Below are 27,667 nucleotides of genomic sequence, written 5' to 3' on the forward strand. Positions count from 1 at the left end.
AATAGCCAGAGAGCACCTCTTGCATAAGCTATTTGTGAGAGGTGAATGGACCGAACAGGGCCAGGATGTGTGGTTGCAGGCCATCACACAACAGGTCACTGAAACAGGGTCAGATATATATAGAGATCAGGGTCCCTTACATGTGGCCCTGAGTGAACTATATATGGCTCCTAAAGCCAAAGAGGAACACAATAAGATTGCCAGGATAGCAGCATACCTGTACCTATATATGGGAGACATGCAGGATAGATGTGCTGAAAGCCAAAATCTGGCAAATAGGCAACAGATGGCATTACAGAAGGCCCGATCTGATCTGGACTCTTCTGAGCAGAGGCTGCAGAGGAGCCAGGAGGCAGAAAATGATAGTAGGCAATATATCATTAAAATAAAAGAGGATATGGGCATCCTACAACAGGAAAAGACAGACCAGGATACCCGATTTCTGGCCCTGCAGAAGGAGCACCAAGACAGTTTGGACTCCTTACTGCAGAACCAGAAAAAGCTGGGGCAACAGATCAATTTCAACAGGGCATGCACAGAGCAGGTAGCCACCCTGCAAATCCAACTAGACAGAGAGAAAGAGGAGAGCAATAAACTGATTCTGAAAGACCTGGATACCCAGGCAGAGTTTGATGAGGAGCGCCAAAAAGCTGGTGCCCTTCAACGGCAAAGGGACGACCTGGCGGCACAAATGCAGGCTCTTAGTCAGGAAAGAGACGCCATAGGCCAGGAAGTCTGCCACTTAAAAAAGGAAATTGAAGAAAATCACCTGGCCCTCCAGGGGCTAGGTGATCTCCAAAAAGAAAACCAGAACTTGGTAGAGCACACCAGAAGGGTGGAAGATGCTCTAGCAAGAAAGGAGCAGGCCAATAGGGACATTGCCCAGGAGGTAAACCTCCTGCAGCAAAGACTGGCCCAGTTCTCCAGGACCAACCAGGAAGCATAGAGGGAGAATGAGGCCCTCTGTCAACACAATGATAGGCTCCAGCAACAGGTAGCGATGCAGGAGAAACTGATAGAGTCGAGTAAGGCCTTAACAGAGGAACTGAAGGCACAAATGCAGGCTCTTGCATTGCAACAGGGAGCAGGGGCGGATAGAGATGAGGTTCGCTGGGAAATGGAAACTCCGGAGCATAACCTCAGGAGCCCTAGTACCAGAGGCCCTCATACCTCTCAGTCCCTGGACTCTGCCACCCCCATGTCCCCTGGTGCACATGAGCACAGGGCCACAGGGATGGCAGATTACTATCCAGCTAAAAGTATGGGGCTCATAGGCCAGTACCACTCAGGAATGGAGGGGTGGGCATCCGGGTATGGGCACCCAAGTACAGTACAGTTCAGTGGGGAACCCCAGGAGAGTAGGCCCATTAAGGGCATCCTGAAAACCTCTGCCCAGTTAGGTCAGTGGAGGGGGTACCCATCAAATCCTGGCAGCAAGGAGGAATCTGAAGACTCCTCTGAACTGCGCAGGACACAGGAGACCAGGTCCCCACATTCTGCCAGCCATTCCCAGGCTCGCAGAATCCGGGAAAACCTGGAAGATCAGACGGGAACCTCTGGGAGCAGTGCCTCTGAGTCCGAGGATGAATGGACAAGGGTTACCCGAACCAAAAAGGCCAATAAGGCAAAAAGGGCCTTGCTTAAGGACCCCTTAAAGCAGATTAAGGCGATCAGGAGCGTCATCACGCCTTACCATAAGAACGCTAAGTATTCTGTTTGGGAGCACTTAGAGTTGTTTGAACAAATGATGGAGACTTTCCATTTGAAGGACAGCCAAAGCTGTATTCAATATGTAAAGTGGACATTCTCCCCGGAATACTCCAGTTTCTTTGCGGGGCTGGAGGATCAAAATCATTTAAGATGGTCCACATATAAGGCGGCCATCCTGAAACATTTTTCTGTTCACAGAAATCCTCAAGAGGCTCGCAAGGCAGCCTACAATTTGCAATGTGGGGAGGATCAGGCCCCACAAGAATTTGTGCAGGAGTTAAAGCGTGCTTTTGCACAGACCACAAGAAGGGTGCGCACAGATAGTAGAGAGTTCATAAATATGTTTTTCCATGCCTTGCCCAAATACATCATGACCCAGCTTGTGAGGGATTTTCACGAGAAAAGATCCTTAGATTGGGTCATTGAACAGGCTACCCGGATCTATGAGGTGCAGAAACCGATAGATAGCAAAAGTAATGCCCAGAAAAACCCCAAAGCCAACACCACCCCTGCTGCTGCCAAGGTGGCAGAGGTAAAGGTCACCCCCGTTTTAGATTTGGAGATGGGGGGGGCCTAAAAACCTACCTGCACCTAATAATGCTAGGCCCAGAAGGTCCTCGGGCCAGTCACAGACAGGGAGCCAGGGAGGCAGCCCCACAAATGGGGTCCCTCGCTCTCCTGATTATGTAAGTCCCCGTTACAAGGGAAACAGACCCATCCTGGGTTATGTGTGGACTCCTCCAGCCCAAGGGGGGGATCCAGCCAAGCACCTAACCCAGGGAACTTCCCTCCTAACTTCCCACCGGAGGGCAGAAACTCTCCAAATCCTGGGCAGAACTTTTTCCCCAGGTATCCACCCAACTTTCAGCCCCAAAACCATCCATCCTTCTTTCCCCAATTCCCTGAGCCCAGACCACTGAATCCGGGAGAGGGGAGGCCAAGGGTGGAGGGGTACCCAAATCTTCCCAACCCGGGGTATTACCAGAGGAGGGATAGCTACCCTTCCCGGGATCAGCCCAGGGGAGAAAACAGGGCCCCGTATCAGCCTGAGCGGGTTTCCCAGTTAGAGCGCCAGGTTCAAAACATGGCGCGGGATATGGGTCATATACTGAGGGCGCAGCAGAACCCTCAGATCAGCATGCCGGCGCAGAACGCACCCAACTCTGGACCTGGTGCTCCAGAACAATGACGGGGGCAGCACCCCGATAACTCACCGGTTCCCAGGGAGGAGGCACAAGGGGAAGGGGGGTGTAAAGCCTTGGAGGAAGCTTCCTTCCTCACTTGTAAACAGCCCCTGGAAACCCAGGAACCGGAAACAAAATCTCTTGCCCCTGAAAGTCTGCCTCCTAAGGAGCAGAGGGGGGGTAGGAGAAACAAAAGACCCAAACAGATTCAGTTTGAGGAGGAGGTACAGATCTTCCAATTTGAGGGAGAGGGATCCTCAGAGGATCCTGAGAAAAGGATCTTCTCCTTCAGAGAGGGGGGAACTCCTCCCAAAGAAAAATGGGTCCCTAGGAATGCAAATCCAGACTGGGGAGATGTGGAGACTGAGCTACCGCCGCCCACCATCTCATCCCAGAACCAACAGCAAGAAAATCCCCTGGTTCAAACCCATCCTGGTGACTGCCTCCAAAAAGGGGGGGGCGGCCCAGAACCGGAGCCAGGGGAACCCACAATAGCTCTGATCTCCAGTTGCCAACTTTTTCTTTCAGATTCCCAAGGCTCTCCACAGAATTCTGCCCAAAATTCTTCTCTCGCGATGTCCAAAACCAGAAAATTAGCCCACCAGTTGTCCAAAAATGTACATTATCTGTGCCCCCTTGAGGAGAAGGAGGGAAGATATTATGCCCCGGTACAAGTACAGGGGCAGGGTACAATCTCGGCACTGGTGGACACTGGATCTCAAGCTACCCTTCTGTCCAGAAGGGCCTTTGACGAACTGAATGCAGGAAGGGGAGAGAATTACCAAATTCCTCTCACCTCTCTTCCGGGACAACTACAGAACTTTGACGGGAAGGAAATTCCCGTTGAGGGGACTGCAGACTTGGACATTAAAATTGGGCGACATAAGTTGAAACACCCGGTCATAGTTGTGACCCCAGAGGGCACCCCTTGTTTACTAGGGAATGACCTCCTGAGAAGGTTGTCACCCCTAATAGATTGTGTAAACAAGGTCCTCTGGACCCAGACTAGCCGACCAATAAAATTAAAACAGAGTGTCAACCATGTTAGTTTAAACGGCACATGCCACATGGTTGAACAAAAATCTGACCAAGTAGAATTTCACTTCCAGAATAGCCAAATTCCAGATGTGACAGTAATAGCAGTAGGACAACAGACTGGTGATGGGGGGTCCTCTCTGTTTCTGAAAATCAACCTTCCTTCCAGTCTAAAGTGGTATTCCACGCTGGAAGGAAACACTCTGAAATTCTATACCAATCCACAACCTGAAACTCCCACTCCGATAGTCCAGAAAGATCTGAAATCAGCTCAGAGCCTGGCTGATATTCAGCAAATTGGAGAGCAGTTGTTCATCCCTGTTCAGTTAAATGATGGGAAGGACTCTGTTCTCGCTCGAGTGTGTGTGAACAACGGTAAGAGCTTCATCAGCGAAGCCATGTTTCGCCAACTCCCAAAAGATCCAGCCATTCCCAACTTCAAACTGATAGACAAATGGGAAATGGACCTGGAAGCACCTAATTCCAAACATCTCCTGCCAAGCAGGTGTATGCTCAAAATCTCCATTGGCAACAAGAGCATAGTCCACAATTGTTGGGTCGTGCGAGACGTCCCTGCCGCCTTTTACTTAGGCAGTGACATTCTCAATCGCTTTGCCATTAGTTTGGACCTAATAAACTTCAAAGCTTGGTCCCGATTAGCGGATAATCCCATGGGCTTTGATGATCCAGAAAAAGCATTTAGGTCATCTCAATTGCTACCTTATGCAGTTGAAATTCAGATTAAAGAGGAAGTCACCATCCCAGAAAGGACCCGACAATTCTCCCTGGAAGTGAAAGTTAAAAGAGGACAACATTTGAAAAACCCTGATGCTTACATACATCTAAATGCTTCTCTCCAACAGCAAGGGTTAGGGATAAACCCAACACCATTAGTCAACATAGAACATGACACTATTCCAATAGAGGTGGATAACAGCGACTTAAAGAGTATTACTCTAGCCGCAGGCACCATTATTGGAATGGCGGTTGATGACCGACATTTTTCCATCGACTTAGTAAATGAACTGTTAGGACCAATCCCCAAGGACTGCTTTGACAGTGACAGTGATGACAATACAACACCAGACAGGATCTTTACCCGGCATGGGGGGAACTTCCTAGTGTACACTTCTTGCCCCTATGGTAAGGAAGATGTGACTTGTGACTTCAGGAGGGATGAGGTGATTTTCCAGGTTCATGAAGGCTGCCTTTCCCACCTGAAGCCTCCGGTCCAAATCAGCACTCTGACCAGGGACTTCTCCACCCAGCTGGAGGAGGCCGCGGAGATAGCCAGACCAGAAGTCTTTCCAGGCTTCAGGCAGATGGTGGAAGAGAGAGTCAACCTAGCGGATGCCTGTGTGACTCTGGAACAAAAGCAAAAGTTGAAACAAGTTTTCTTGGATTTCCAAGATCTCTTTGCGGTAGACTCATATGACTGTGGTCGCACTCTCATCCACACAACAACAATCCCCACGGACCCTGGCATGACTCCTGTGTTTGTGAAGCAATATCGCTTGCCTCTCGCATCAATGGAGTCCCTTACTGAAATAATTAAGAACCTTGAGTCCCGGGGAATAATCCGTCCAGTCCACAGCACCTTCAATAATCCGGTGCTGGGAATATTGAAGCCAAACGGCCAGTGGAGACTCTGCGCCGACCTTAGGGAGCTCAACAAACGGGTCCATACTTCCCGATGGCCTCTGCCCTACATTGACCAAGGTCTGGCCCAGATTCAGGGGTCACAGGTATTCACTGCAATAGACCTGACCAATGGATACTGGACCGTGCCTGTCAGTAGGGAGGACCAATACAAGCTGGCTTTTACCTTTGGGGGCCAGCAGTACACCTGGACCCGGACTCCCTTCGGATACCTCAACTCCGGCAATGAATTCAACATTTTTCTACACAAGGCCATGCCTGACTTGGGTGCAAGGGGTAACCTGGCTTATGTAGATGATGTCCTCATCAAAAGTTCATCTGTGGAGGAACACATAGCGGAGATCCGTTATGTTCTGACACAGTTGAGGGCCGCCGGAGCAAAACTTTCCTTTCAGAAAGCACAGTGGTGTAGAACCCGTGTTAATTTCTTGGGGCATGAGATTACTCCTCAGGGTCTCTGTCCCCAGGAAAAGAAAGTGGAAGCACTTCAGAAACTGAAAGACCCCACAACTCTGCGAGAACTAAGGAGCCTCCTTGGACTGACTAATTACAGCAGAAAGTTCATTGAGGGCTACGCAGAGATCACCAGACCCCTGATTCATCTCCTGAAGGGGGGGGTCAAGTGGGAATGGGGTCCAGAACAAGCCGAGGCGGTAAAACAACTCAAAAGAAGCCTCTCACAAGCGCCTTGCCTAGCTTACCCTGTCAGAAACAAGGAGTTCTTCCTGGAGACGGGGTTCTCTGATACGTGCTTGACGGCAGTATTATACCAAAAGCATGACAAGGTCAATAAAGTAATCTCCTATGCGAGCAAAACTTTATCCTCTGTGGAGGAAAAATTCAACGATTGTGAGAAGGCACTCCTGGCAACGGTGTGGGCATTGAAGAATTACCGCCCGTTTATCCAGGGGGAACACATCATAGTGGAGACTCCACACCAGCCTCTGCAATATCTCCAAAGTGACAGAATCCGGGCCGGAAATGTGAGTAATTCCCGAATTACTTCCTGGATTCTGTCAATGCAAGGCTTTCCTGTGGAGGTCAGATATGGCCAAAACAAGAAGAGTCCCCTCGCGCAAGGTCTGGCTGACTTGCATGATTGTGCCAGAGAAAACTGTCTCGAGGACGAAAGTCTGAAAATCAAGGACAACATGGAGGCATACCTTAATTCCCCACACAAAGTCTTTGAAGAAGACAAGTGTGAGGGAATGCCCACTGTATATGTGGATGGATGCTCTTACCATGTTGAAAACAACGAGGAGAAAGAACTGGTGGCCGGCGTAGGGAATGCATGGGTGAATGAGTCCCCAGAACCCTCCGCTGGATACAAAATTGGTCCCCGAAGTAGTCAGGTGGCAGAATTGATGGCTGTGCATCAGGCCATCCTCACTGCTGTCCAGCATCAACTCCGCGAACTGGTCATAATCACAGATTCGGATTATGTACGGAACGGGTTTGTGGAGCACCTGGTTAATTGGAAAACCAGAGGCATGTTGTGTGCTAACAACAAACCCTTGAAACATGGGAAGTTGATCCAAAACATTGATGATCTGGTCACCTCGAATGAGATGACCATCTATTGGAAAAAGATCAAGGGTCATTCCAAAGTAGAGGGACCAGACAAAACTGGAAATGACTTAGCTGATCAGCTGGCCAAAACCGGGGCCATCCAAGGGGATCTAATTGAGATTGAGTCCCTGTTGGGGGAAATCCAGGTCACTGCTATCACTAGGTCCCAGACAAATGCTCACAACAACCTTTCAATTGCACAATGGAGTAAGGAGACCCCTGATGCTGATTTGATTACTGCTCAGAAGGGGGATCCAATAATTGGTAAATTTTACCAGCACCTTGAGGACCCTGAGAACTTTCCCCTGACGGATACCGATTACATTGGGAAAGAGGACCTAAGAGTGTTGATGAAATGTCCAAAAATGTTCCGAATCCAAGACGGTTTGCTGGTAAGGAAATCCAAAGCTGGCCACGATCAGTGGGTGGTTCCTACCTCATTCCGAAGCCTGATGTTAAGTCACGCCCATGATGCGGCCACTGCCGGTCATAGGGGGTTTCACACAACATTGGAAATCTTAAGAGAGGTTGCATACTGGCCACACATGGGGCAGGACCTCGACCAATACTTGAAGGGGTGTCTTGTGTGTGCACAATTTCAGCCATCATCCCTCACGCACCGCGCGCCTCTCCAAAAGAGGGGAATGACACTGCCATGGTCAGATTTACAAATCGACTTTGTAGGCCCTGTGATTCGCTCGGCTAGGGGGAATAAGTACATGTTGACCGTGACATGCTTGTTTACCAAGTGGGTGGAATGTCTCCCAGCCCCAAACTGCAAGGCAGAAACGGCAGCTGCCTTGATGATTAACCACATCTTTTCCCGTTTTGGTCTACCTCAAAGGATTGAGTCAGACAGGGGTAGCCACTTCACCAGTGAAGTAATGACAAAGATGTGGGAGATACTGGGGGTCAAGAGAAAGCTGCATATTGCTTATAGACCAGCTTCTTCTGGGGCAGTAGAGAGATATAACCGGACAATTGTGAGCATATTAAAGAAGTTTGTGGCAGATTCTGGGCCAAGTTGGGATATCCGATTACCTCTGGTCCTAATGGCTATCAGATCTACCCCTTCATCTGCAACCAAAATGTCACCATTTGAGCTGATGACTGGGCGCAAGATGGTGCTTCCCCAGCATTTGCTCTACAGGACCCAAGAGCAGACACTGATAAATGCCTCCACAACTCATGAGTATGTGGAGAATTTAAGGAAACACCTTCAACATGCTTTTGCTTATGCTCAGCGGAATCTAGAAAGATCAGCTGATAGCATGAAGACCCACTATGACCTGAAAACTTCCAGGAAGGAATATCAGGTGGGAGACCGGGTCTATCTATACAACTTCCAAAGGAACCAGGCCAAGCAGCGCAAATTTTTGCCTACATGGAAGGGACCCTTTGAGGTCATCGACAAGATCTCCCCTGTGGCCTACAAAATCCACATCCCCAAAGGTCCTTTGGCAGCGGGGGAAGACAAGTGGGTCCACATAAACCAGTTGAAATGTTGCCATCCCAGGCACACTCTGCAACAACTGGAGGAATCCTCTGGAATCCTAGCGGGTACTGTCTCAGACTAATTCTGTTCCAATCATAAAACATACCACATCTAGTCTCTAAAATATTGTGATTTGCATGAAACTGTCTCTTAGTTATACTGTTTTTTTTTTTTTCAAAATAAGAATGTAATGTTTCGTGATGATGAAATGCATATGCTGCCCCACTATCTCAACGGTGGTGGAAAAACGTCTATGAATAGGTATTGCCGCTCTTCCTTTGTCGTCCTAGGAGAAAGAAAACCTTGAGACGGGCCAAGGAGGACGATCCGGAGACCGGGAGCTGAGACGCAACAGGCTCGGGGTACCGCCCAATATTCCCATCAGGACCGGCGAGGAGAACCGATCGATCCGACCGGATGGAGGAAAAGATGCTGAACTGTGCCATCTATTGGAAGAAGATGAGGAAACATCCCAGATCTTGCGAGTCCCATCAGTGAAACCGAATGGCCATCGCAAGAGGGGGGCTTGTGGGATGTATTTACCCATGCATCCGAGCCCTACCTCAAAACTGTGCAGTACTGACATGAAAACATCATGATGGCCAGAGCTTCCCAGAAAATGCACAGGGAAATGCAGGAAGAATAGGCTGCCACCCATTTTTGCCGATGTTATGGGCACAGAAGGACACTGCCTAAAACCACCATTGGACTACCCGCACAGTAGTCTGAAACCATTGGGAATGGCAATGCTGATTGCCAAATGCAACCTAGAATTGTGGGGAATTCATTCTTCAATCCCAAAAATGGGTGCAGTACCAGTACTCACCACTATCCAAAAGCCGGCGTTTTAAAACCACCCTGTGTTCCTCTGAAGGCAAGCCAAAGTGTCTATTTTAAACATTGCAACATGTGCAAAATATTCACTGAACACCAGCAGACATTTGGCAGAATGAGGTTTTGTGTGCTTACAAAATCTGGGAAATAAAGAGCCCAAAACAATGCTTATAACAAAACTGCTATGGAGTCAGCAGTTTAAGTTGCACTGGATTTAAAGACACTAAAATCGAAAATGTTTAGATTAAATGAGTGACCTATGTTTGGTGTCACATGCCTTTGCAATTGTTTAAATGTTATAGTTTAAACTTAGAATCAGCATTCTAGCTGCATGTGTAAAATTGCAAGTTAATTTAAAAAGCAACAAAAAAAAAACATGACAGTTAGCTGAAAGTCTGGCTTAAGGAACTGAATTCTGCCTGGCAACTACCCCCATCAGGAGTGAAACTTGAGTCACAGCTGTGTTCCCAGGCCTAGCTGCCCTTTTGCTGCTCACACTAAGGATATGCCATCTATCTGATAATTGAATTACCTGTGCTCTGCAGGAAAGTGAACAAAGCCCTGTCCTGGCTCAGGCAAAGGTTTTATTGGCAGGAGTCGTAAATGGTCGTAAAAAGTGGCTTCCTCCTGAGGAAAGGGGAGGAGCACTGCCTGTGAGAGCAAGCTGGCTTGGCAGAACTGGATAAACCAGTATTTCTACCTTGTGCTGAGAGGAAACCACACCCCTTTGGAGCCAGAACATAACTTTAAAAAGATGGATCATTCATAGAGCGGACATGTGAAAATTTTATAAATGATACCATAATTCTTGTGATTTTTCTGCCCACAGTTTAAGAGGTTTTTAGAACCGGTGGTATGTTCAGGGGGGTGTCAGCGGAAAAGTGGATATAACTCTAAATGTATGCATGTTAAAAATCTGAAACTTCATCAGTTAATGTCCATACTCCCTGCGCACATGTATGTAAAGTTGGGTCAATGTCAGAAATTGAAAAATCAATTAAAAAGTGAAATATGTGCCATTTCTGAATGCAAGCTCCCAGGAAGAGCAGAGTTTGAACAGGGGATACCTCCTGTAATGCATGATGGGTGCATATGATTTTAAAACAATATGTACCTCTGCAAATATGTATTTGTTTCAAATCTAGATTTGTGTGTAAGTTGACAGGAGGAGTGGACTTTCTGCAGGCTGTAAAATGACATCACTCTGACCCAACCTAGCTTCCCCAATCAAATGATAAATGGAAGTTTGACCAATTAGAAGCTGAGAGAGAGGTAGGGTCAGTGATGCTAGAACACACCCACATTCTAAACACATAAAAGCAGACAGACAGGACAGATAGGGACTTTCAATTCCATCTGCAGCTGGAAGCTCTGCCGGAAAAATCCATACTTACCTCCATCAACCTCCAGAAAGCCAAACTAGAGACTTCAATCTATCCAGAACTAAGAGACCAGACCAGAGAGAAAGCAGTGCTGTACCCAGAGAGACCCAGACCAGCAGAGAGAGCTGACCCAGATCACTGTGAAGTGCAGAGGCCAGACCAGACCAGACCAGAGTCTAAAATCTGACCAGATCCGTGGCATGGCCCATTTCACTCAAGAATATAGTGTGAGTACCTAGAAAACTGTGCAGATCCAATCTCCTAGTTAAAATAATATAATTCAATCTATTAACCTAAGTAGAACTGCCTGATAGATCCAAATCTGTCACCTGTCATTCTAGCTGCAAAATTTGTCACTTGTCATTTTGAGCTTTTAAAATTTGCAAAACCAAAAACGACCTCTATTAAATCGGTCATAACTCTGTAACCGTTTGGGTTAGAGACTTGCAGTAACTTTCCTTAGAAAGCTTAGAATCGTGGCTTTCCTACGAACCTAGAACCGCATTCCTACCCCCTATAGTTTTACCGCAATCGCGGAACACGCATCCGCGAATTTTACCGCGATTTGCAAATTTCTTCACATGTAAAAACTGCTGCTGCTTGCCTTCCATTTGCCAGAAATTCGTTTAACCTGCTAACTATCCCTGCATCATTGCTAGTGTGAGCCTGGACTAATATTAACTAGATACCACTCACCCTGAACCTCTGAAAGGGAATTAAAAGCATTTCCAGCATATTTCTCATCCATTGCTAGCACATATCAAAGCATTTTGCCTGTGTTTTCAAAACTCCTATCTGTTTTCTGTTGTGTAAGCTTGCTGGGGTGAACTGATTTACATTGATTGCATTTCTGAGAACTGTGTGTTTTCCTTCCATTTCCTTGCCTTGCATCAAGGGGGGGAGGGGATTGCCAGAGAAAAGTGATTACATTGTTTGGTTGAAATCATATTGAGTATTTTCTGTACTGCATTCATTGAATATTGCATCCACCTGAGCTTACATAAAGCATCCTCTACCACATTATACTTTTGTTCCTATTTACCAGTGTGCTACCTTATCCATTTCATGTCAACTCATTAGTGATTATAAGAAGTGTGCTAGTGCCAGATTCTCCGTTGTTGATCTTTATCATATCAGATTAAGTGTGCTATTCAATTATTAATTTATTATAAAGTGTGATATATATATATTTTAAATTATCAAATAAACCTTTTAAACTTGCAAAACAGAACTACTTCTTGGCTCAGTGGGGTCAGGGGGATTCCAAGAGAGGGGTGTTATATAGGGGTAGTCATCCAGAACGCATGAACTGGACATAAAGATATATCAATAAGGGTTTTCATTCAGTATTATAGACTAGGCGTTGACTTAGCTGTAGTGTTGAATTGAATCCTCTTACAATATCACCAATCTTCTTCTGTATATTTAGATAATCCTTGTGTTCCTTCTTTGTCCAATTCATCACTTCAGACAAAACCCGCTCCTTCTGGGTAGAACTGCAGGAAAAGGGTGTACAGGAACTCTCTACAAATACCACCAGCTGATGTTCTGCTGACTACATAGTAGAGCACTGTCTCCTCGCAGCGAGGCACCCACTTAGCAGCTCGCCAGTAACCAGATCCTATGAAGGCAAGCGTTTCCGCGTCATAGAGCAGCCGCGCGTACACTGCTATCGTCCGGGCAGAGCCAACGTGGGCTTAGGAGAAAAGGGCATCCTCTATATTATTGACTGACCATCAAAGTGTTCTATTCTTCAACTGTGAATTGGAAGCATCTTTTACAGCAGCTAATGCAAGGACACCCTGGCCAGTAGCTGTGATTTGTCTCAAGAGGTTAGAATGACCATGTCATAAGAGGATAATGGAATAGATCGAACCCCACGTTCTAAACCAAGTGTGGAAACCGCACCCACTAGAGTTTGCAGTGCATGAACAAACCTGGTCTGGGGCAGTTGCAGTGTTTTAACCCAATGTATCTTCTAACCTAGTTCCCATATAATATGGAGATAGCCATGTTTGCTGTGAAAACTCAGCAAGACTCCCTGAATATACATTCTCCAAAACCGTAAGAAAATCTGTTCAAACTGCCCACCATGTGATTGCAATGGTAGAGGATCTTTTGTGATGTTTTAAGGTAGGATCAAGAGCTCCCGGAAAATAGTCCCAAATATTTATAATCGGGCACCTGGCACTTTTTCCACTGGGAGACCATTAACCATCCAGCGATATGTTATTTTTTTCTAGCCTAACCTATCAAAAAGGTGCACCTAAAATGTAGATAACTTCTACTCTTCACCACTTTTCAAGGGCAACTATTGGAGGCATCTAATTTTGATTGGTGTACCTGTGGAAATACATCTAATGGGATAATTATTACTAAAATATGTTTGTAGTGAATGCTGGCGTAGATCTCGCTACACCTCTCACAAGATGAACGAGCCCTGGACGAGTTCACCCCATTCCCTTTAATGGTTAATATGCTTGTAACTCAAACTACGCGCTGGTACAAGCTCAACCCGTGCAGGATCTTAAATCTTAGTGAACATGGCACTAGGATTTCTTCCGATATGCTTGCAGCAAGAACACAATAAAGTGAGACATAACATGAATAGAGTCCCCATAAATGGTGAGTTGGTAATTGTTTTAAGATTGTAAAGCACTGGGTTAGATACATCTTGGAACAGAATGTTGTAGCGATTGTGGTATTAGATACCTCTAGAGTTCTACCACATGTGCCAATACTGCTCGTTGCAGTATATTGGACCTAAAAACCTATGCTGCCATCTCATGAGTGACCTTATCCGGGCTTAGCTCTAGCTCCAGTGGACACGTTTCCATCTAGCACAAAATGTGGATCGGTGGATGCATATCGAGACATCACTTACAAATGATTGTTATGCAATGAATCAAGAATTACAGTCAACATACTTGCATATTCAAGTGAGGTGTACAATGAAGATCAGGGATCAATGTCTATTCTACTGGCAAGTAAATCTCAGGCATTTATGACAGTCGAAAAAGTTCTACTCCTTTCTCTTTTCATTCCTATACAGTGAGGGAACCTCTTTGTCCCTCCTGATCAGGTTTCTTGAAGTCTTTGTTCCACTGAAAGCTCCCTTTTTATCCACAGAGATCCATTATGTGTCAACTTGGAATGACATGAAATAGTGTTGCTATTGAAGGGTTTTGTAACAGTTTGACTTTTCTCACATCTACACAACATGTGGATATGGTTGCCCCTACATCTGCTGGGTCTCCAACATTGATCATGATTCATGAGTTTGAGTTTGAACATCTTTACTAGTATCCAAAGCATTGAATGCTGTACCTTTTGCTGACTTACATGATGGTCCATGGTAACGTTAACTTTTGGGGCTTGCCTAGATCAGCATGGCCACTCCTGTGCCAGAATTGTAATTCTTAGCTCCAGAGCCCAGTCTGCTCTGCATTTCTCAAAGTACTTCATGTTGTCCTTTAAAATTCAAAATGTTTCCATAACCCCCTGGAAAGAATGAATGGACTTGGGAAGACATCAAATTAGCGGGGTCCAATCGATTGAACAATGATCATTCTCATTAACTCAGCACGTTTGCTTTGCTTTCTGGTACTTGTAGTTCTTGCTATGTATAGACAATATCTAATTTGTAATGAAATACGAAACTTCTGGTGGATGGAGCACAAATCTAATATCCATGCACGTAATGAGAAATCACCAGTAGCTACACATTTTATGGATAAGCATCACATGATTGAACAAATGAAATGTGTCATTCTTGAAAAGGTGACTCTCCCCAGGAGGTGGTAATTTGAACAATCTGATGTTACGAAGACAAATGTATTTGATCAGGAGAATGGAAGCCCTTTGTCACAATCCTACTCACCCGCCACCCAGCACCACTACATGCGCACATTCAGAGACTCTGTCTATGGTGTACTTGCAAAGTTAAAACCTGCAAACTGCCTCTGCATTAATTTACTTGTTTTACTGCTGCAGTTTTGGACCAATCTAATTTCATGTTCCATTCCGGGTTTTGGGTTAAACCAGCAGATGCATTCTGGTAGATGTATGCTGTCCAAAAGGCAGAGGGCTGGAGGAGGCATATTAAGTATGTTTGTTTGCAGCAAGTTACTAAGAGCTAAGAGCTGGAGAGGCCCTGATTGCATTCACATGTTGCAGGCTAGGCTGCAGAGAGCTGGAGAGCCCTTAATTAGAAACCTTTGTTGCAGGCTACTGAAGCCAGGGCTGGGCTTAATTGAACACAGCTGCCTGAGACTGCAATCAGCTCCACCCTGTTGGCCTTTTGGCTGGGAGGGCCTTTATAAGATCACTTTGAACAGAAGCAGTTGCCAGTCAACTGCTTCCACTGGAAGTTTGTGCTCCTGTTACCAGTTTTTGACTTTTCCCGAAGATCCTCATTTTGGCTTTTGCATCCTGTTTGCTGTTGGTGCTTGCAGCAGCCTTTCCAATCTGCTTTTGCACTCTGCCTGTTTTTGAACCTAACCTTGTCTTGTTTTGCTGTTAAAGACATTCAGTTTTTAACTGATATCTTTTCCGTTCTTTCTGACTTTCTGTAAACACTGTTTTCTGTAAGCATTTCTGCTTCACAGACTTGTCCTGTTTCTGCCTTGCTTTCCTCTCTTTCTTTCTGCCAACCCAGCCTTTTGAAGTTTTCCTGTTTGTTCTTTGCCTGCGATATTTCCAGACTTTGGTCCATAGTTCTAGTGCCTGTTCTTAAGTACTCTGAGTTTCCTGAATCCCTCGTATTCGCTGTGTTGGCAGCGACCTATCTTGCCTTAGTCCTTTGCCTTGTTTAGTCTGATATTCCAGTCTCTGCTTTGTACTTTGTTTCCCTATCCTGACCTGTACCTGGTTATTTCTTCCAACACTGCTTTCTACCTGTATTACATCTTGGTCCACTGTTGTGCCTCCGCTTTGAATCCGTTTACAGAGTGACTCCTTGGTTGGTATCCATTAAGATCAGACAAGGGAAAGACTTCTTTTGCCTTCGCCTAGTCCATTGAAGTCTTCCCAGCCTCAGTATATGGTCTCCAGTTTTACACTTGCAATGAGTACAACCATCTCCCTGGCACGCCTAACTCATGGCGCCGCCGTATGACCGTTGTTAAGAGTAATCTGCTGGTACTGATCCCAAGGGCTTTCCCTAATCCTTGGAGACCCCTTATCATATTCCAGTACACCCTCTATTCGGATCAATCTGTGTTGCCCAGTATATTTGCTTCTCTTTGCTTTCTCTCTGTCTCTTTGTTTACAGCCAGCGTATGCCCCTACAGTTCCTGTGAATACCGGTTTCAACTCCGATCAGCTTGGTATGTACCCTGTTTCTGTTATATGCTAACATTGCCTCCGGAATCTCCCCTAATCTACAGTGCATACTGTGAGATATAGCCTTTGCCATGTGCTCCCCGGCCATACTCCTGACACCCTTGTACCAAAAGGGATAAGGACTTGTTCTGTTTCTTGAGAGAAAGAGTACTGTATATGTGATCAGTGGGTCGCTAGGAGGGGTCCGGGGGGGCCGGCATCCCCCCTGTGAAACCCTTTCCCCCCTTATGCCCACCCTACCTAAGATGAGCAGTGACCATGTTCTCCCCCTACTTTTGTCTGTGCCCCCCTACTTTTGTCTTTGGCCCCCTCTGTGCCCCTCCTAAATTTGATTCCTGGCAACGCCACTGTATGTGATTGAATTTCTTTATCAGAAAACTGATATTTGCAATATCAGCTTTGATTGTTAAGTAACATGGAGATAAATGTAATTTAACAAAAAAAGGATAGTGACAAATGTGGATTTGTGACATTCTAGAAATCATATAAATCAGAAGTTACTACATAAGTATGAGGACATCAGAAAATATTTTGGCCACAGATAAAGTATATTTTCGACAAAGTTATGTCATAACACTTGGATCTAATATTCAATGTTACCAAATGTGATGAAAGGATGGCCACAAGATATGGCGTGGTGACGCTGGGAGTCATGTCAACTGTGTCGTAACTTTGTGACACTGCTCATGGTATGATAGGGAGCCATATTTGAATTACATATAGACAAGGAGATACAACTGTTTTACTTACGAAGTTGCACTATCCTACTTTGACTGTATATTTGATGATGCCAAATAGGATGTAAATATATCCACGAAGTGGGGTGTGTTGGCGCCTGACATCCTGCTATGTGCAGCGTAACATCATGATGCAATGAGCAACATAACGGGCAGCCATTTTTAAATGGCATATAAACATTGAGACACAACTAAATGGGTTTCGACGTGCTTCAATTTGAGTCTGCTGCCAAGACAAGAGAGTAATATCTAACCCACAGGTCAGTTTACTTAATATTTGACCTTATTCAAACTTTAGATAGATGATATTCTACATGGTAACTTGTATTTATTTGATCAAAATACTAGGCATTTGACTGATGTAGACCAGTCCATATATCTAAAAGGAGAAAGAGACCATGTTCACTGGCAATTAGATAAGAAAGTATTTTTTATCTAAATTGACCATATATATTTATTTCATAATATAGTACAAGCTAAATTAAGAATTGAGAACTTTTAAAAAAATAATGTATTTTTCATAGATGAAGCCATCTTTGATTAAGATAGAAGGGCGCTGATTACATACACACGTAGGTGGTAAGCAATTCCCTACTCATGTGAATTACTATACAACTGTTATATTAAAGACATTAATCAGTCATAGATATTCATTATTTTATTTGTAGGAAGACAGAAATCAGAACTCCCTGAAGAAGGACAGAACAGGCCTGAAACATGTTTGCATTATGCTATATCTTTGATGAACTGAAATAGCTAATAGTTGATATCTGTTTAGTTGAGAGACCACTGCAATGCTGATTTATTATTTTATTCTGATAATTGTTACAATTCACTATTGTTTACTACAAATTATGAAATATATGTATTATTTTTTGTACACTAGATAATTATTATTAATGTGTTATGTACATTTGAAACGTAAAGAACTATAAGCAAGATGTCTTCAAAGAATTTAAATATTGTTTTTTTTTTCAAAGAAGTTAAACATATTTGTTTACTATTAAGGAAGGTTGATTCCCACAACTAGTGTAAACGGGTATCCGCATTTACATGATATGATATGATAGGTTATTTATAACACGCTTAATACCCAGAGGTTTCTAAGCGCAGACCCAGGGATCGAACCTGGTTGCTCCATGTCGTCATGGTTCCAAGGTGAGCATGGTGCCCCTGAGCTATCCTCCAGAGATGCGTGGCTTTGTTGCTTTACTGTGTAAAGTAATGTTGTTATCTAGTGTGCATTTTCCTTATTTGTGACTAGTTGAAGCATTATACAGTGTACATACAGTGAATGACTCTCTGCATGTAAACATTGGGGAGCATTTCTGCATACAGAATATTTGTTTTTTCCAAACATGGGGTGGCATGCATCACTTTTGTTAAATCAACGTGTGATGTTTCTGGTCAGTGTATTATACTGAGCAGCTTTTCCATGTAATAATAGATTCATACGGAACAGAGAGCACTATTACTGACCATGGCATACCTAGGGTGACCATGTTTATTCCCACATCACTATCCCTCCGCCCAACTATCTTCACACCCTTCGCTTAACCCTTTGCAATACTTCCCGTGAGGACATTTCAAGTATTTACAGAAAGAAAATAACAGTGTCTAATAATTCAACTAGCATGGCCACCGGGGTAGGCAAATAAGGCCTGGCGCGTTTCTGGATCGGGTATAATAATAGCAGCTGGTGAGAGGAATGAAAGCAAGAAAAGGGATGCAATGGAAATGGCAAGCTTGGCAGATATCAATGAGTGGGGATGTGGGGATCTGGAGCTAATTGTGCTCGTGTTCCACTTGCAGCAAGTGCACCTGCTGTAGCCGCTCCGCGGGCGGCGTCCCTGCCCGCCCTCAGCCGGATTTCCGCGCTGTGCATCCTTCTGCCACTGTTTGCAAAGCGCACTCACGCTGTCTCGCTGTAAACGCAGCTCACTGGGAAGCCCACTGCGCACGGGTTCTTCACGCTCATTATGCAAGGTTTGCAAACCAAGAAACGATTCGCTAGCGGGAAAAAAGGCACGCATGGTTTAATCCATCAAGCCAGGAAACAGCGCGCCCATGCTTTGCACTGAAGAATAACACATTAAAGGGCTTACCTCGCTTTTCCATGTCTTCTGGAACTGGGAAGGCGAGCCCAAGCCACTTGTTCTAAAGCCCGCAACTCCAATGCATTTTGAATTTGCACGCTCCTGAATTCAAGCACCAAAGGTGTGAGCTATTTAAGTTAAAGGCTTTTGAAACGAGTGCTCGTATTCAGAAAAGAGGAATGCAAACTGTGCAGCTATTTTCCCGAAGCGTGGCGACCTTATAACCCAGAGGCAAACACACATCCAACCCAGGAAGTCTGAAACAGCACTGGGTGTGGACTTCGTCTCTGAACCTCTTCACGGTTCACGGCTCCAAGGATGACTCACAGAGCACGGATCACGTTTCACCGCCGCCTTTCTCAAAAGCCTGGTGTTTGCTTCCTGTTACGTAACCAAGAAGTGGGATCCGCGGACAGTGCAGGGAGAGGGCGGGTGGTAAGTGGCATCTTTCAGGTTGCAGGGAACTTCCACTTTAGTATAACCCTGAGACCCTATCCTTAGGGGCGCTGAGTGGATGGGGCATGCCTATCCAGAGAGCATGGACGTGCACCCTGGGCGCGCGCCCTGGTTGCCTACTTTTACCAAAGGATTAGAAGTTTCCGCACTGTGAACAGGGTTGGACTGGGGCATAAAAGTGGCTCGGGCACCAATGAAAAAGTGGGCCACGGTGAAAAATGGTATAGCAGCGACAGCCCACACTTTGCCACTGTGGCCTCATCTCCAACAAGCACCTCACAACCTCCCTGCGAGCTCCCGCCCCAGGAGCTCCCAACCCGCCTCCCCCTTCGTGCATTATCTTGCAATCAATAACAGGACACACAATTATTTGTGAGTAGGAAAGGCCGCAGCTGCTTTGTTAGGCAGGAGGTAACTTACAGGTGATCTGTTTCTTCAACACATACTCAGAGTTATACACTGAGCATGGGGTCCTTACAATTACTGTACCCCTACCCTAGGTTACCTGCACTTCTACCTGGCTTGCACCTTTCCTCAGTTTCCCAGGTCACCGGACCTCCCGCCCTTGCTAGTTTACCAGAGCTCCCATCCCCTAACGATCTTACTCAGTTTTCCCCAGTCCCTCCCCACCTCTTCGTCCTTGCTTATTTCCCAGGTCTTACACCCCTTACGCCATTGCTCAGTACTCCCTGGGCCAGTGGCATCGCTAGGAGGAGGGTCTGGGGGGGGCAGTGCCCCCCTCTGATATCCTGTGCTCCCCCTTGTGCCCCCCCTACCTAAGGCGACCAGTGAACATGTTCTCTGTGCTTGGTGTTATTTGTGACACTCACTGAGGCAAATGTCTGCAGATCACACAGCAATACTCCCTTTGTCTCAAAGGGAGCAGTGATCTAGCAACTTGCAGCCCCTCCCATCAGAATGTAGCCACGAAACTGCTAATGATGGGGCATTAGTCACTGAATGGTTTCCTGCCTGCATTCTGATGGGAAGGGAAGTGCAGTGGGGTGTGGGTAGTTGGTGTGCACAAAAGCCTCTCTGCAGGAGTGCATGTGACGTCACACATTACCTTTCATAGGCAGCCCCCCCTACTTTTTTCTGTGCCCCTCCTACTTTTGTCTTTGGCCCCCTCTGTGCCCTTCCTAAATGTGATTCCTGGCGATGCCACTGGCCAGGGCTCCCGACCTGTTACACCGTTCCCAGTTTCCTAAGCCTCCCAGCCTCTTACACCATACTAGGTTTCCAAGGTCTCTGACCCTCTTACCTAAGTCCTTGGTTTCTGATATCCTGCCCCCTTATTGGCGGTCTACCTGTTTCCCCCAATCGCTTTAAGTTTACCAATTTCTGTTTTCCCCACCCATCTGACATCCTCCATCCACAACTTCCCTCACCATGCCCTTTCCTTCGTTTGCTAGATTTCCTGCCCTTGTCTCCAATTTGTTTTCCCTGTTGTTCACCCCAGGCCCAACTCCCCATAATCCTTGTTTCTCCCCGCGTTACTTGCCCCCACCCCGCTAGTGCTACCATCTTTCCCATCCCCCTCTTTTCTCCTTTCCATATGCCCCGTGGCTTCCCAGAGATGGAGCCCACACAGCTGTTGCCTTAATGTCGTGACTGCACAGTCCCTTGTGGTCCCTGGCAGCACTTCCAGCCTGGACACACGATGTACCTCGCCTGCGACGGCTCTGTAATACGCATGACAAAACACATCAGCATTATTGAAAAACATTACTACATCTCATGAATTGTGTTCCTGGTGTGGGCGGGCGGGTTTAATTCCTCTCAGCCTCACCCCCGCAAAAGAGGATCAGTTACTCCAGTGGACCTTACATAAACCCTACCTAGCCCTGCCCTTTCCGTGTTACCTCTGCCACCCCCCAAACATTCCTTTTCCTTCCCCGGAGCACCGCCCCTTCCACCACCCCTCCCCTTACAACTCCTTTGCTATAGTTCCAGGGCATTCCCATGCCCCCCCCCCGAGCTGGACCCCCAGGGGGAGTGTACTTCGCGACGAATGCGGCGTACACCAAAGCCTTGCGCTGCTCGGCGCTTCCACCGACATATTCATTCCTTTTGTAAGAGTCTGTTTGAATAGAACTCAATAGGGAATTTTCTAAATAAAATGTGTTGCAAATTGAATTGATAAAAGAATATGTTTCCATAATACTGGTCAAAACTAATAGCAGCACAGTGAAGAAACTAATCAAAGCGGCCCACTTTGACCAACATTCTGGCCACTTTGACCAAAAAATTGACCAACACTTGCATGGGCCTGCAATACATCCATTGCCCTATTGCCCTATAGGACAGTCCGAGTCTGGCCATGAATATGAATAAGCAACCAGGCTTGACCCCCTCCCCAGTACAGCACATTTTTCAAAGCAATTCGAAAAAAGCCATAGGAATTAAAGGCAGCTCTGCGCATATATCAGCAGACATCACTTAACCTGCTGTGCTACCTTTCAGCTTTCTGCTTTGGGACTGACACTTAACTTTCAAGAATTCAACTTTCCAGATGGATACCTGATACCGCTCAAAGAAACTGCACAGCCAACAGTAGCCAAGTGCAGTATGAAGTGTAGATGGAATTGAGAAATGTTAGCATGTCCACTCTTAGATGGAATTGTGAAAGTTAGCATGTCCGCACCTAGATGGAATTGAGAAATGTTAGCATGTCCACTCTCAGATGGAATTGAGAAATGTTAACATGTCCGCACCTAGACGGAATTGTGAAAGTTAGCATGTCCGCACCTAGATGGAATTGAGAAATGTTAGCATGTCCACTCTCACATGGAATTGAGAAATGTTAGCATGTCCACTCTTAGATGGAATTGTAAATGTTAACATGTCCGCACCTAGACGGAATTGTGAAAGTTAGCATGTCCACTCCTAGATGGAATTGTGAATATTGGCCTGCTTCGCATCTAGATGGAATTGTGAAGGTTAGCATGTGAAAGTTGCATTTAGAAAGTGTGCCCTATAGCCTCTCCTTGAATTTTAGAAATGTGCCCATTAGCCTCTCTGGTAAATGGAATTTAGAAATGTGTCCAAGATCCTCTGTGAAAGTTGCATTTAGAAATGTGCCCAATAGCCACTCTGTAAAAAATGCATTTAGAAGTGTGCCCAATAGACACTCTGGAAAGTTGCATTTAGAAGTGTGCCCAATAGACACTCTGTAAAAATTGCATTTAGAAGTGTGCCCAATAGACACTCTGGAAGGTTGTATTTAGATGTGTGCCCAATAGACACTCTGGAAAGTTGCATTTAGAAGTGTGCCCAATAGACACTCTGGAAAGTTGCACTTAGAAGTGTGCCCAATAGACACTCTGGAAAGTTGCACTTAGAAGTGTGCCCAATAAGCTCGCTGTGAATTTAGTAGTGTTCTCAATAACCAATCTGTGAAAGTTGCACTTAGAAGGGTGCCCAACACCCCCCGCCCCCTGTGAAACTTAGAAGTGTACCCAATAGCCTCTGTAAGAGTTACACTTAGAAGTGTGCCCAATAGCCCCTCTGGTAAATTGAATTTAGAAATGTTCCCAATAGCCTCGCTGGAAAACTGATTTTAATAGTGCGCCCAATAGCCTCTCTGTGGAAAATTGAATTTAGATATGGGCCCAATATCCTCTGTGAAAGCTGCATTTAGAAGTATGCCCAATAGCCACGCTGTGAAAGTTGCATTTAGAAGTGCTACCAATAGCATCTGTGAAAGTTGATTATAGAAGTGTATCCAATAGACACTCTGGAAAGTTGCATTTAGAAGTTTGCCCAATAGCCTCTCTGGAAACTTGAATTTAGAAGTGTGCCCAGTAGACGCTCTGTGAAAATTGCATTTAGAAGTGTACCCAATAGCCTCTGTGAGAGTTACATTTAGAAGTGTGCCAAATAGCCTCTCTGATAAATTGAATTTAGAAGTGTACCCAATAGCCTCTGTGTGGAAAATTGTACTTAGAAGTTCGCCCAGTAGCCTCTCTGGCAAAGTTGCATTTGGAAATTTGCACATTGAAAAGCATATAACCCATCATATCTCACCACCACGCTTACTCTCTCCTTTACACCACCACTCAACTAGAACACAGAGATACTATGACACCATTCGGTATAACTGTTCTCATACGAACATCCGCCGCTTACTCCACATCATTCTATGTAAACACTGCTGGTCTCGCACCCCCAGCCAGGCGTTTTCCTCAGGCCTAACGCAGCCACATCCGTTCTGGATAAATCCTGCCAGAACGAACACATTCTTCTGATCTCTCAACCACCACACCTACAGATAAGAAGCAGCTATTACACGAGTACCGCACGAGCTGCACACATATCTGGTGCTCACACGCACCTTTTGACTCTCCCTACTTTCTCTACTGATCTGAACTTCGGTTCAACCTACCAGCGCCTTCAGACCATACCAATGGTATATAAGGCCTATATAAGTGCAAAATAACATAACATAACACAACATATACATGGCTTAAAAGCTATTAGCACATGGACATCGTTATTGCCCACCTCTTAGGCAATCAGAATGTTCAGTGTGCAGTCAATAACTACTGGTATTGACTGCATTCTGAAAAGCAGACAGGGTTGCAATCATGCAATTTCCAGACAAGATGTCTTTATACAAGACAGTTCCTTTCTAAGAGAACTTTTTTTGTTGACTGCAACACATTATTTAACACACTAACAAGAAAGCAAATACATGTTATAATGCTTTCACTTCCTTATCGAGAAACCAATTACTTTTGCATAACCCCTAATGCATGATCATGTTACACTCGCTCCAAGTTTTCAATTGAAATGGTTAACATACGAAGACAAGCTTGCTGTTTGAATACTGCAAAATAAAACCATATTTTATTATATTTTACTCAGTTTGTCTATTTACTTTCTCACTATCAAACTAAAATGTTTTCCTTAAGCACCATGCTCCAAAACATGTAATGCTACAATTATTATGTGCTAAAAGCCCTATGAACCTAAGGAGGGCTCATTATCGCTTGGGATACCTCCAGCAGTATTGATACCTTTCAGTCTCATTTGGGCAGAACGGTCAGAAGATGGAAAGTGTAAACATCTCTACAGGGGCAAAGTGATGCTCCGGCCCCCGTTTCTAAAGAAGGAGGCAGTTGCCTCTTTCCCCTCTCCCCCAGCCTCGATGCCTATGAAGAGCGCAGAGATCAGAAGATTTAGGAGAGCCGTATGTCACGTGATTAATTAATTTGTTTACTATATGATATGATATGACATTTATAACGCGCCTATACACAAGTGTCTCAAGGTTTTGTATAATGCGAGGTGCAAGCAAACATTGTGATGGGAATGAGTGTTCTGAGCGTGTACCTCTGTGTTTCTATTTACTGTGTGAGCTTCCTCGGTAACCAAAAATAACTTACATTATGTTTCGTGTATGTCTCCTCCATGCTCCTCATTCAGGGTATTTTAAGGAGATTTTGCAAAAGCATAATGGCCCATCAGATATCACACATAAAGCAAAAAGCTCAACACACCAAACATAACTAGATGTACACTTTGTGACCCCTTCCACCTTTGTAATGAAAAGGACATTGGGCCTCATTACAAGTTTGGCAGTAAATCTGCCAGAATACCACCCAATGAAATTACTGTTACCGCCACTTGGCTCCCGTGGGTTTACTACAGCATTACAAGTGGTGATAAGGCAGTGTTAGTCCCCATTTATGGGGATTTTTGGCAGAATTTAATTCCACCAAACATGTAATTTGGTAGTGCAGGTATTTTATGACACTGCCAATCTTGTAATGTGGCCCACCCTATCTCCATGTGTCACACCCTCTGCTTAGGCCTTCCTTTTTCAATGTACTCCATTTTGTTTTCGAGATCATCCAACTTCCTGTGCTTTGTCATTACTTGCTCCCTGTATAACCCACTTCACCTCTCATCAGCCCACCATCTCTAAGCTGTGCAGGTCTCTCAATCGGCCATTCCTCACACATTCCTTTACCTTTTGAAATTGATAACTGCACTTTCTTCATCCTTGGAAAGAAAACACAGCAACACACTTTCTTGCTGAATATTCAGGGTGAGAAATGTTACTTTGCTGGAGCGCTGCTGTTCTTCTGGAAACTGTCAGACCTACTCCCAAGCATAAGCAGCTTGTTGCAGACTTGACAGTGAGACAGGATGCAGAAACAACCAAAACCTCACATACTGCTCAGAGACTGTCGTCGTCTTCTTCTTTTTAATTATGGGAGGCGTGGGCGGACCCACGCAGGCGCTTCCCCATCCTATAGGATGATGTCCAAATTGGTATATATGTCTTTTAATTTACAAACTTCTTTTTGTTAGGGTGAGTACTTTGACTAATAAATAGAGCAGAGTCCAACTTGCATTATTCTCTCGAAAGGGTGTCTTGCTAAATCAATATCATACGCATGCTTCAAATTGAATATTGTGGCCATTCTTGTGTTCCCAAAATGCTCCTTTCTTTCATGCAAATTGACAGGCTTGGCTTCCATGAAGAGATGGCTGGGGCTATGCCTCTCAACCCCTCTAACTCCCCAAGGAGGAGAGGGTTCCCAGAGCACATTTTTCCATTTCCAGCACTGTACATATTTCTCTAAACGTATAGGGCAAGCCTACATACTCTATATACCAGTATTGCTTGTTTGTTTATTTATAAAGCACTCTAAACCCAGAGGTATCGAGGCGCATTACAAGAGCTTTTTCAGTTTATACGTTACATTACGTGCTTCTAATCTACACACGTAGTAATAGTCTATGCAGTGAAAGGTGCAATTCTTCTTGACAATAGAATTCTCCCAAAGCTAGAACTTATTAACCTGCCTAACTTGTTTCCATCTTTTAACTGTACATCTCCCACTTTGCAGCTCTGGGCATTTGTTTTCCTGACTCCACATTTTCTATCCATCTGCGCACTAAAAAACCTGACTCCCCTTCAATGGTCCTGGCGCCATGTGAGCTTAATGGGTCTTTGTAAATACACCCGGAAACACTGTCGGCAACCGGGATAGCTCTGCTGTCTAAAGATGGCGGCTCTAAATGGGAGATTGGCAGCAGCATGCGTGAACTTGTCAGATCGGTGATGCCTGAGCGACCGCTCTACTGGCGCCTGTGGGGATTGGTACTCATCTGTTTCCTGGAGGATATACTTTAAATAAATGTAAAGAGTAAATTGGTTGGTCATGCTGAGCTTGAAGACTATTGCTGCGCCCGGATGTATCAACCTGGACAATTGTTTTAACCTGAGCTGTAGCTCAGAGGGAGCCTCCCAGACCGTGCTCCCCAATTTGCATAAGGTAACCATACTGCTGCATTGGAAAAGTGAATGTCAAATGTTGTGTTCCTTGCCATGCTATTTTAGAGCATGATAAGAAAAGGGTTGGATTTCAGGGATGGAATGTCAAAGAAAAAAAAACAGTGTCTAGGCTTAAAGGATTAGTGGGATTTGGCTGTTTTGCCTTATCGTGACTCTATAAGACTACTACACTCTGGGGAAATAATACCATTAAGGGATTAGGACAACAAGCTTATTTTAAAAAAGAGATTTGCAAACACTGAAATCCCATATCTCCTGTACTAATTAGCTGGGACTCAAGACTCCTTCATGCACAATTGTATAGGGCCAGTATGAACGGGAGTGTTACTGTCTTGGAACTGTGCTTGCCTTGGGGTCATTGACAGCAGGTTTGTCCACAGGCCAGAAGAGCTACTGAACTTTGCCAAGATGTTCCCCATACAGCCCCAGTAATTGTTATCAATAATTCTAAAACGGTTACGTAAGCCTGTACCTTTGTAGGTGAATTTGCGTATTAAACAAACGGAAGAGTCATTGGTACATTATGCATTTGCCATAACAATGAAAGAAAGGGAAAACGTGTTTAAAAACCGCCGAAAACACAGATTTTCACAATGATGCTGTTTCTGTATATTCCGGGTAAAGGAGGCGTTGCATGCGACGGAGCATGTATGCATTGGGTTCCATACTGTGATAGCCTACCTGCAAAGGACTGCTCTCATTACTGATTCTGCAAAAAACGTGGCACAGTATATACACTCCATGGCATTTTTTCATGTATGCATTTTTTGCTTGAAATGTGCCATATACAGCCAACAAAGATTAAAGATTAACCACATCTTGATACAGGGAAATTGAATGTATGTTTGAAAATAGTGT

The 27,667-nt window shown here is 45.1% G+C and overlaps 1 protein-coding gene across 1 annotated transcript in view; it reads right to left on the bottom strand.

Moving 5' to 3' along the window:
• The window catches only part of LRRC31 (leucine rich repeat containing 31), a 95,409-nt gene extending 76,080 nt beyond the window's left edge, over positions 1–19,329 (bottom strand). Inside the window, exon 1 of the mRNA XM_069618537.1 lies at positions 19,054–19,329. Within this exon, the coding sequence (XP_069474638.1) occupies positions 19,054–19,066 (13 nt within the window). The 5' untranslated portion in view covers positions 19,067–19,329. The remainder of the gene's footprint in view (positions 1–19,053) is intronic.
• Between the last annotated feature and the right edge of the window lie 8,338 nt (positions 19,330–27,667).

This window comes from Ambystoma mexicanum, chromosome 10 (assembly GCF_040938575.1).
Source record: "Ambystoma mexicanum isolate Mex_15411 chromosome 10, UKY_AmexF1_1, whole genome shotgun sequence".
NCBI classification, from domain to species: domain Eukaryota; kingdom Metazoa; phylum Chordata; class Amphibia; order Caudata; family Ambystomatidae; genus Ambystoma; species Ambystoma mexicanum.